The sequence below is a fragment of the Rhinopithecus bieti genome, unplaced genomic scaffold (genome assembly GCF_001698545.2).
Source record: "Rhinopithecus bieti isolate Rb0 unplaced genomic scaffold, ASM169854v2 scaffold_2432, whole genome shotgun sequence".
In the NCBI taxonomy this organism is placed as follows: Eukaryota; Metazoa; Chordata; class Mammalia; order Primates; family Cercopithecidae; genus Rhinopithecus; species Rhinopithecus bieti.
In genome coordinates, this window is record NW_016804136.1 from 3915609 (window position 1) to 3926738 (window position 11130).

An 11130-nucleotide genomic window follows, 5' to 3' on the forward strand; every position below is an offset into this window, starting at 1 on the left:
TTTTTTTTTTTTTTTTACAAACAAGACTAGCTTATAGCAAATTCTCTATAGCTAAGGGTCAATTTAAAATCCTTGGCTTATATCTCCCCCTCACTCAATGACTATATGATGCAAACTAATTTTATTAACACCTTAAGCAAAACATAGTAGAATTTCACAAAATGTACAAGATTTCAATATTTAAGGAACTGGTGTTAGAAAGCAGAAGTGGCTTTCAGGTCTTCCAATCTTTCTCTCAAGTAATAAAGCTCTGCTGTGAATATTCAAAGCTATTGGGAAATTACCTGCAGATTTTTTTTTTTCCGATTTCCCACTATGTTGTTTTTCTAGATATGTAAGCTTACTCTATTAACCAAAATCTCAGCTTGAGCATTCTTGATAAGTACCTAATCGATATACAACTTTTTTCCTGTCTTAAATATGTATAACAGGACAGAGCCCTTAAATCTGATTCAATTATTAATTCCTGATTTACAGGTGGTATTGTGAGCTAACAGAACTTATGAATGCCTTTATTGCACTTTACCAGCCAAATTTAGAAGGTTGGAATTAGTCTCTCCTATGTAGTATTCTGTCAGTTTGTCCACCTTGCACTTTTAATTTTGCTTCTAGTGGTTAAGTGCCCTATCCCTTGAAATAATCTACATTTTGGGAGGGATAATTCTTCATTGTGCCAGGCTGTCCCATGCACTGCAGGGCATGAATGTCTTTAGGCTTAAATGCCAAACAGAAGCCCCGAGTAAATATGACAACCAAAAAAGTGTCCCTACACATTTCTCAGCATACTCTGGAAGGACAGGTTACTGCTTCTAGTTGAAAGCCACTGGCACAACTTTGGTTTTCAGGCTCTCATGGCATTTATTTTAATAGCCCAGACATCAATTCCATCTAAATTCTTAAGTCGTAGCCTGGTTCCTTGAATTTGCTGGAAGGTGTTTCAATAGTTAAGACAGGACTTTGGAACAAGAATTTTTAAACTGTATAATACTTGAGAGGATCTATGAATATAAGTTGGGTCCTGTTTATAATTAGTTTTACATTGCAAACTTTAAGATTGCCTTTTCACGGTTAACAGAGGTTTAGAAACTACCGTTTTGGCACAAAGCATTTTATCTTAATAGAAATACAGAATTACTGAAATCTGTGAATAAGACTGCTTTTAAATATTTCTACTTGTGTGCTATCTTAAATGTAGAACGTGTTCGACAGTTCCAAATTTTAGAATAAATCCATTTCTAGCATCTAAAAAAATCTGATACTGTATCAGTTTAAAACAAAGTTTTTACTTTAAGCAGGATTTTTTAAAATACAGCAGCAACATCCACGCAGATAAGACAAAAAAGCTGAAATATCTCACACCTCCTAATCCCGGAGTGCAAAAATCTTTTTTCCTCATCCTTTCTGATAGGGCCAAACTTGTGTCTACAGTAAAACAAAAAAAATAATTACTAACTGGTAACCATTAAGATTCTATACTTACCATAGTCCTTTAATAGGCAAGCTGATAAAATGGCCCCCAGTTATAAAAAAAAAAATCCAAGGAAAACCCCCAATAATTAGTCTTATCTCCTCTTATCTCCAAATTGCCAGGAAATCTCCTATATCAAGCAACTTAAAAGTAATTCTACATGACTTCCTCTCTCAAGTAATGTCGGTATCACCTGAGGTGCGGTGATGGGGAGGGAAAGAGGGAAGAAATTTGTCATATTACCTTCGGACTCAGAAATGTTTAAAAAAAAAGTCTCAACATTTTGATAGTTAGACAAAACACCTCCACTGTATGTATGGTCCTTCTGTTTCAGAACTTATGAAACTTGCTATGTGAGTTTCCGCAAATTGGTTCCAAAAGCACATTTAAAGAGTTGATAATTTAAGACTATACTGAATCAGAATTTAACACTCCATTCAAAACAAGACTGAAATTTTTGGCATATATCTTCAGAACACCTAAAAAACAGACTGCAAATTCAACCTCACATTAATACTAAATCTCTTTAAAATTAACTATATCATAAAAGACAATGACTTTGTCATTAAACTAAGTTTTAAAAAAGGTGGTATTCTCATGTTTCAGTCCCATGCTGCCATTTGAGATGAAAAAAAAAGGCAACTGTCAGAATTTTAATTGTGATCAGTCTGGACGGCTGGTACTTGGTACTTTCTCACAATCCAAATTAGTAAACTTAAAAACTCAAACCGATTTTGCTTTTAGAATTAAATTCTTGTTGAGTTTTCAATCTTGTACTACAAAGTCTTATGGATTAGATTCATTTCTTTCTCTCACAAGATCATCCCAACCCGGCTCCATTTCAGTTGTGGCAACCCGAAACAGGGCTTGGAGATGCTCATCTGTCAATGGCTGACTCAAAGTGTGTTGGTTTCGTGTCAAATATGAAAAAGCCTTTTCGCAGATTTGGTTACTATCAAACAAGGATGCGACTTTACAGGCAACCCCTTTGATAATTGGGTAAGATTCAGCAGACAATCCAGCATAAAACTGCCCCAAGTCTTTGATTCTGTATTCATTCCAAAGATTGGTGTTTGCCTGAAGTTTTGTCAGCTCCACCCTCACTGAAATAGGTGCATATTCAGGTTTAAAGTTAAATGGATTTGAAAAAAGTTCCAAGTCCTTTTTAATGAACCTGAGGTCCTTAAAATGCCTCTCAAATTCTTTTTGTAGACGACAGATCACCATTTGATATCTATCAGGATCAAATATTTTTTGATCTTCCTTATTTTGCTGTTTTAGCTCATCAACAACTTCTCTGAGGGCAGGAAAGTCTGTTAGATTTTTTTCCTCAATATGTCTTTGAAATAAATTCAGCTTAACTTCGAAAGTACAAATATGGTCAAAGGCAGCAGCAGCAAAGACTTTACTAACTCGTAATTCTTCACTGAGTTCTCGAAGGTGTTCCATAATGTCTACCAAGAAGCCAAAGTCACAAAGCCATTGTTTGTCTGAGAAGTGGACTGTTGTTGCCCCTACTGAAACCAAGAAAGCTTCCATTTCTTTTCTTAGAGAGAATATTAGTTTTAAAGTTTTCCCTCTCCTAAGCCAATTGTTCAGACATCGTCCATTAACCCTTTCGCCATGCTCTGATTCAGATTCAGTTAGTAAAGTCTGAAATTCAGGTCGCCTAACGCCTCTGGTCTTAATCAAAACTATCCATTCGGATATGGTATTTATGATCTGATTAACATCTACATCATAGGAGCTCAACAGTTCCAAGTGAAGAAATCCTGAATAATGAATCACATTCCAACAGTTGGGGCTTACAGCCTTTTCTCTCATGTATGAGACGAGTCCTGAGTTCTCACCAATCATCCTCAAAGTATGGGTCGTAGTCAGTCCAACCATTCTCTGCAAGCTAAGCCCTGCTGTCTGCAGGGCCTCTAGGATTGCCGACATGAGCGCACCAACACTGAAATGATGAGTCAGGTTGATTATGGTCAGAAGATCTTCTTGCACCTCCAGCTCAGGGCCTACCCCGCGGATAAAGACCAGGAGGTAGTTCTCATAGGCCACAAAAGCCTGGTCGTCCAAGGCAAGAGAATAGGCTTTAAAGTCCCTGGCTCGGTTAAAAAGCTGGCTGCGTAGATTCCTGTCAATGCTCAGGATCCTCTGCCTTGTGATATCTGGAGATAAATCAATGCCTTGCAAGACGCTTACATGCTCGGGCAGTACCTCTCTCAGCAATACCTCCATACACTGGTATACAAAGTCCCCCTCACTCCAGCCGCGACCCTTCAAGGCCAAGAGGCGGCAGAGCCCGAGGCCTGCACGAGCAGCTCTCTCTTCAGGAGTGAGCGAAGCCACGGGCAAGTCGCCCTGACGCAGACGCTCCACCAGGGCCGCGCGCTCTCCGTCCGCCACATACCGCTCGTAGTATTCGTGCTCAGCCTCGTAGTGGCGCCTGACGTCGCGTTCGCGGGTAGCTACGATGAGGCGGCGACAGACCAGGCACAGGGCCCCGTCGCCCTCCGGAGGCTCCACCACCAAATAACGCTGGGTCCACTCGGGCCGGAAAACTAGAGCCTCGTCGACTTCCATCTTGCTTCTTTTGGGCGTCATCCACATTCTGCGGGAGGCCACAAGAGCAGGGCCAACGTTAGAAAGGCCGCAAGGGGAGAGGAGGAGCCTGAGAAGCGCCAAACCACCTCCTCCGCTCTGCGACAGATCACCTCAGCGGAGGCACACAAGCCCAGCTCCGGAATCTCTGCCCCTATTGGCTGGATATTTCGTATTCTCCGAGCTCCAAAAACGAACCAATAGGAAGAGCAGATAGCGATCTCTAACGCGCAAGCGCATATCCTTCTAGGTAGCGGGCAGCAGCCGCTTGAGGGAGGGACGAGGAGACCCAGCAACCCACAGAATTGAGAAATTTGACTGGCATTCAAGCTGCCCAATCAATAGCTGCCGCTGAGGGTGGGTCTGGGCGGGGTAAGCTTCAGCTTGAAGGAAGAACGTGAGCACGAAGCACTGAGGTGATTGGCTGAAGGCACTTCCGTTGATCATCTAGACGTTTCCTAGACTCCTCTGGCGCCGAAATGTCGTTCGTGGCAGGGGTTATTCGGCGGCTGGACGAGACAGTGGTGAACCGCATAGCGGCGGGGGAGGTTATCCAGCGGCCAGCTAATGCTATCAAAGAGATGATTGAGAACTGGTACGGAGGGAGTCGAGCCGGGCTCACTTAAGGGCTACGACTTAACGGGTCGCTCCTTTCAATGGTGCGGACACACCTCCTTGCCCGAGCAGAAGCATGTACAGCGCATGCCCACAACGGCGGAGGCCGCGGGGTTCCGTGATGTGCCTGTCAGGCCTTCTCCCTTTCCACAAACCGTGTGTTTTCTTTACCGCTCTCGCGAGACCTTGTAAGGGTTGTTTGGAGTGCAAGTGGAAGAAAGTACTCAGTGTTGTCGTAATGGTACCGTTAACTAAGGAAGCCACTTAATTTAAAATGATGTATGCAGAAGATGCAAAGTTGAAAGATGTATAAAAGCTTAGGATGGGGAAAAAACCCTTTTTTTTCAGAGGATACTGCGTTACTATTTTCTTGCTTTTCATTCATTCCAGACATCATCTGTATACATCCAAAGGCACAATTCATTTTGAGTTTCATTCAAAACAAATCGTTTGTAGTTTTAGGACAGGCTGATGCACTCTGGGCTTGACTTCTGATTACCCTATTGTTAGATTAGTGACCCCACTTAGTGTTTTCCTGTCCTTTACTTGGGAGGGCGCAATTCGAAGATACCAGATTTCATGGGTCATCCGTGGATTTTGAAGCTTATAACTGTCACAAAAAATGTGGAGGGAAGAAATTGGAAACACGTGGAAGGAAAAGTGAGTGTGGACTATAAACTTCCAAAAAGACATGCCCAGAATACACCTAAACGTTATGTCAGATCATTTTGTTAAAATCAGTTGATGTTAGTGAGTCCGTATATTAATAGAAAAAAGAATGCTTCAGTTAGGAGTGGTAGAAACTATTCAGGGCAATGGGACTGAAAGAACAGTGGGTAGAAAGGACCACTGAAGGAAAGGAAGAGAATTGGAAGGTAGATGAAACAAGGATCAAGAAACCGGGGGATGTTTTCTCCTTTTCACTTGTAATAGTAGTAGCAGAAGCAGTGGCAGACTGGCTTTTGTTTCTACTATGTTAGAATGAATGACAGAACAACTGAGCCTCTTATTGTACTGTGCCAGAATACTGTAAAACAAAACTGAACGTACTAGCTTGGTGGCTTGTAATTAATTCCTTAAGTGGAGATTTTTTATTTTGTTTTATTTTAGTTTTTTTGAGTTGGAGTCTCACTTTGTCACCCAGGCTGGAGTGCAGTGGCGCGATCTCAGCTGACTGCAACCTCTGCCTCACGGGTTCAAGGGAGATTCTCCTGCCTCAGTCTCCCGAGTAGCTAGGACTATAGGCGTGTGCCACCACGCCTGGCTAATTTTTTGGATTATTGTATATTTTTTTGAGATGAAATTTCGCTCTTATTGCCCAGGCTGGAATGCAATGGCACGCTCTCGGCTCACCGCAACCTCTACCTCCTGGGTTCAAGTGATTCTCCTACCTCAGCCTCCTGAGTAGCTGAGATTACAGGCATGTGCCACCATGCCCGGCTAATTTTGTATTTTTAGTAGAGACAGGATTTCACCATGTTAGCCAGGATGGTCTCGATCTCCTGACCTCAGGTGATCCACCCACCTCGGCCTCCCAAAGTGCTGGGATTACAAGCGTGAGCCACCGCGCCTGGCTCAAGTGGAGATTTTTATATGGAGTCCAGTTGAGATGACTAATACAACTTCAATACAGGGGCTCATGAGAAAGGTCTATAATGTTTTAAGTAACTTACTGTCTTCTTTCTTTTTTTTTTAAGATGAAGTCTTACTCTGTTGCCCAGGCTGAAGTGCAGTGGTGTGATCTTGGCTCACGGCAACCTCCGCCTCCTGGTTTCAAGCGATCTTCCTGCCTCAACCTCTGAAGTAGCTGGGAATACAGGCGTGCACGACCATGCCCAGCTACTTTTTTTATTTTTAGTGGAGATGGGGTTTCGCCATGTTGGCCAGGCTGGTCTTGAACTCCTTACTTCAGGTGATCTGCCCACCTCGGCCTCCCAAAGTGCTGGGATTACAGGCATGAGCCCCCATGCCCAGCCTATTATTTCTGAATAAAGAATTGTCTATGTGGGGAAGAGATAACTCTTTCTCATGCAGCCCATGATAGAAAATTTGTTTTCTCTAGCGGGTGGTCTATGCTTGTAGGCTACTCTTTGAAAGCACAAAAAATTTATTGACTTCTTTTCTTTTTTTTTTTTTTTTTTGAGACAGAGTTTTGCTCCTGTTGCCCAGGTTGGAGTGCAGTGGTGCGATCTCAGCTCATCGCAACCTCCACCTCCTGGGTTCATGTGATTCTCCTGCCTCAGCCTCCCAAGTAGCTGGGATTACAGGCATTTGCCACCATGCCCAGCTACTTTTGTATTTTTAGAACAGATGGTGTTTCTCCATGTTGGTCAGGCTGGTCTCGAACTCCTGACCTCAGGTGATCCACCCGCCTCGGCCTCCCAAAGTGCTGGGATTACAGGCGTGAGCCATTGCGCCTGGCCAAAAAATTGATTGACTTCCTAAAGATTTATTAACTTTCTACATTACTGTTTTTTTCTAACCTGCGTCATAAATGTAAAAGGGAATAGTAGAGAAAATCATTCAGAATTTGTATTTTTTAGTGACATTTTATTAGAGTCACTAAGGAACCTGAGGCTGAATAAAGTTCAGGTAAAAGTAAAATTAGTTAAGAAGAGGCATCTGCCAAAAGAAGTCTATTTTTAACTTCTTGCTATCTTTCCTAGAGGAACAGAAATAGTGCTGAATGTCCTGTTGGAAATGATGGTTGCTCTGCCATCTGTTCCCTCTCTCACACAGTGTGTAAACTTATACAGTGTATGAGCCTGTAAGACAAAGGAAAAACATGTTAATGAGGCACTGTTGTGTTTGTTTGGAGTTTGTTATCATTACTTGGCTCATATTAAAATATGTACATTAGAGTAGTTGCAGACTGATAAATTATTTTCTGTTTGATTTGCCAGTTTAGATGCAAAATCCACAAGTATTCAAGTGATTGTTAAAGAGGGAGGCCTGAAGTTGATTCAGATCCAAGACAATGGCACTGGGATCAGGGTAAGTAAAACCTCAAAGTAGCAGGATGTTTGTGCACTTCATGGAAGAGGCAGGACCTCTCTCTGTTCTGGAAACTAGGCTTTTGCAGATGGGATTTTTTCATTGAAAAATTCAACACCAACAATAAATGTTTATTGAGTACCTATTCTTTGCTGGGCATTGTTCAGGGGATGTGGCAGTTAATAAAATAGATTAAAATCTTTTCTGATGCTTACATTATAGTGGTGGGAGACAAAATGGGTATAATAAATAGTATGTCAGATAGCATTAAGTGCTGTGGAGAAAACTAAAGCAGGGAGGAAGATAGTGTGTAAGCTGGAAAGGATGCAGTTAAATTGAGTGGTTCAGGAAGGCTTCCATGTGGATGTGATATTTGAGGGACCAGTGGAAGTCAAGGAGCAAATTGTGAGGCTACCTAAAGGTATTGGCATACAGAACAATATACGCAAAGACTATTAAATGGAAGCATACCTGACGTGTTAAAGGACTATGAAGGAGGCCGGTTTGTCAAGAGGCTGAAAAGGAAAAAGTAATAGGAGATGAGGTATGAGTGAGAACATGTAAATCCTTGTGGGCCAAGGTAAAATCTTTAGCTTTTTTTCTGAATATGGTGGGATACTATTAGAGGGTTTTAAGCAGAGGTTGCATGGTGTGGTGGGTTTTTTAAAAAAAATCCTTTGTTTTTCTATGTGGAAAATAGCAGGACAGGACAGAAGCAGTGTGCCCTGCAGACTGCTTGGTCGCAGTAAAGATGTAAGAAGCAGTGAGATTCTGGGTTGATTGTGGAGGCAAAGCTCTCAGAATTTGCTGATATAGGTTGTGAGAGAAAGAGGAATCAGGAATGATTTCAAGGTTTTGGTCTGGTAAATGGAAGAAGGAGTTGCTATTTACTAAGATGGGAAAGACTATGAAAGAAGCAGATTTTTGGAGAGATCAGAAGTTCATTTTGGGGCATGTTCAATTTAAGATGCCTGTTAGTTGGATGTTTATATGAGTTTGGAGTGCAGGGTGGAGATTTAGGGATGAATATTTGGTAGTTGTCTGCATTGTAAAGGTATTAAAAGCCACAAGAAGGCTGGGCGTGGTGGCTCATGCCTGTAATCCCAGCACTTTGGGAGGCCGAGGCAGGCAGATCACCTGAGGTCAGGAGTTCGAGACCAGCCTGACCAACATGGAGAAAACCCATCTCTACTAAAAATACATAATTAGCCGGGTATGGTGGCACATGCCTGTAATCCCTGCTACTCAGGAGGCTGAGGCAGGAGAATCGCTTGAACCCAGGAGGCAGAGGTTGCAGTGAGCCGAGATTGTGCCATTGCACTCCAGCTTGGGCAACAAGAGCGAAACTCCATCTCAAAGAAAAAAAAAAAGCTTTGAGACTCACCTGAAAAGATGCTCAACATCATTAGTCATTAGGAAAATGAATAAAAACCACAGTGAGATACCACTTCATACCTATTAGTATGGCTGTTATCAAAAACAAAAACAAGTGTTTGCAAGGATGTAGAGACTGGAATTCTTGTGTATTGCTGGTGGGAATGTAAAATAGTGCAGGGTGCTGTGGAAAATGCTATGGCGATTCCTCAAGAAATTAAACAGAATTATCATATAATCAAATAATTCTACTTCTGAGTTATTCCCAAAAGAAGGGACGCAAGCAGATATTTGTACACTCATAATCATGGTAGCATTATTTACAGTAGCCAAAAGGTGAAAGCAGCCTAAGCGTCCATCTGTGGACGAATGGATAAACAAAATGGAATAATTTCAGCCTTAAATAGAAATAAAATATTGACAAATGTTGCAACATATACGCACCTTGAAGACATCATCTTAAGTTAAATAAGTCGGTCACTAAAGGACAAATATTGTATGATTCCTCTTATGAGGTTCCTAGAGTAGTCAAATTCATAGAGACAGTAGAGTGGTGGTTGTCAAGGGCCAGGGGGAGCGGGGAGAATGGAAATTATTGTTTAATGGGTACAGAGTTTCCGTTTGGGGAAGATGAAAAAATTCTGGAGATGGATCATGATGATAGTTACACAGCAGTGTGAATATAGTTAATGCCACAGAACGGTACATTTAAAAATGGTTAAGATGGAAAATTTTCTGTTACATGTATTTTACTGCAATTTTAAAAAATTAGAATTTTTTCCCCCCTTTTTTAGAGGCAGGATCTCACTCTATTGCCCACACTGGAGTGCAGTAGTGTAAGCATAGCTCACTGTAACCTTAAACTCCTGGGCTAAAGCAGTTCTCTCATCTCAGCCAGCTGAAGTAGTACCTGTAGGTGCACACCACCATGCCTGGCTATTTTATTTTGTTTTGTAGAAATAAGGCCTTGCTTTGTTGCTAAGGCCTCCCAAAGTGCTGAGATTATAGGTGTGAGCCACTGTGACCAACCCTGGAGATTTTTTTTTTTTTTGAGACAGAGTCTTGCACTGTTGCCCAGGCTGGAGTGTAGTGGCGCGATCGCGGCTCACCATAACCTCCACCCGCTCCTGGGTTCACACCATTCTCCTGCATCAGCCTCCTGAGTAGCTGGGACTATAGGCACCTGCCACCATGCCCGGCTAATTTTTTGTATTTTTAGTAGAGACTGGGTTTCACCGTGTTAGCTAAGATGGTCTCGATTTCTTGACCTCGTGATCTGCCCACCTCGGCCTCCGAAAGTGCTGTAATTACAGGCGTGAGCCACCGTGCCCGGCCGGAGATTTCTAAGAAAGAAACTTGTCAATTAAACAAACAACAAAAAGCCCTGAGACTGAATGAGATAATCAAGAGAGTATGTGTAGATAGAGAAGAGGTCCAAGGATGGCGTCTTGGGTGACTCTGATGTCAAGAAGTGAGGACATGAGGCAGAAACAGCAGTGACTGAGAAGGAGCCACCTAGTAAGAAAGGAGGAACACCAGGACAGTGTGGTATTCTGAATTCCAAACAAGGAAGTTACTGCGAATTTTAAAGCTCTTCTCAGGCTGGGCATGGTGGCTCACCCCTGTAGTCCCAGCACTTCGGGATGCTGAGGTGGGTAAATCACTTGAACTTATGTGTTCGAGACCAGCTTGGGCAACATGATGAAACCTCATCTCCACTAAAAATATAACAAATTAAGGTCAGATGTGGTGGCTCATGCCTGTAATCCTAGCGCTTTGGGAGATCAAGGCAGCCAGATCATTTGAGGCCAGGAGTTCGAGACCAGCATCTCCAGCATGGTGAAACCCCATCTCTACTAAAAATACAAGAAAAAATTAACCGAGCATGGTGGTACATACCTGTAATCCCAGCTACTTGGGAGACTGAGACATGAGAATTGCTTGAACCCGGGGGGCGGAGGTTGCAGTGAGCTGAGATCTTGTCACTGCACTCCAGCCTGGATGACACAAACTCTGTCTCGAAAAGAAAAGAAAAAAGAAAAAAAGCTCTTCTTTTTTTTTTTTTTTTTTTTTTTTTT

General features: G+C 42.3%; 2 protein-coding genes across 2 annotated transcripts in view; one reads left to right on the top strand and one right to left on the bottom strand.

Moving 5' to 3' along the window:
* EPM2AIP1 (EPM2A interacting protein 1) lies at window positions 1-4213 on the bottom strand. The gene has a single exon (XM_017866568.1). The coding sequence runs from the start codon at window positions 4076-4078 to the stop codon at window positions 2255-2257; it is 1824 nt and encodes a 607-aa protein (XP_017722057.1). The 5' UTR covers window positions 4079-4213; the 3' UTR covers window positions 1-2254.
* A 247-nt stretch (window positions 4214-4460) lies between these two features.
* Window positions 4461-11130, top strand: part of MLH1 (mutL homolog 1) — a 55597-nt gene continuing 48927 nt past the window's right edge. The window contains 2 exon segments of the mRNA XM_017866575.1: window positions 4461-4664; window positions 7588-7678. Coding sequence (XP_017722064.1) covers window positions 4549-4664; window positions 7588-7678 — 207 coding nt within the window. The 5' untranslated portion in view covers window positions 4461-4548.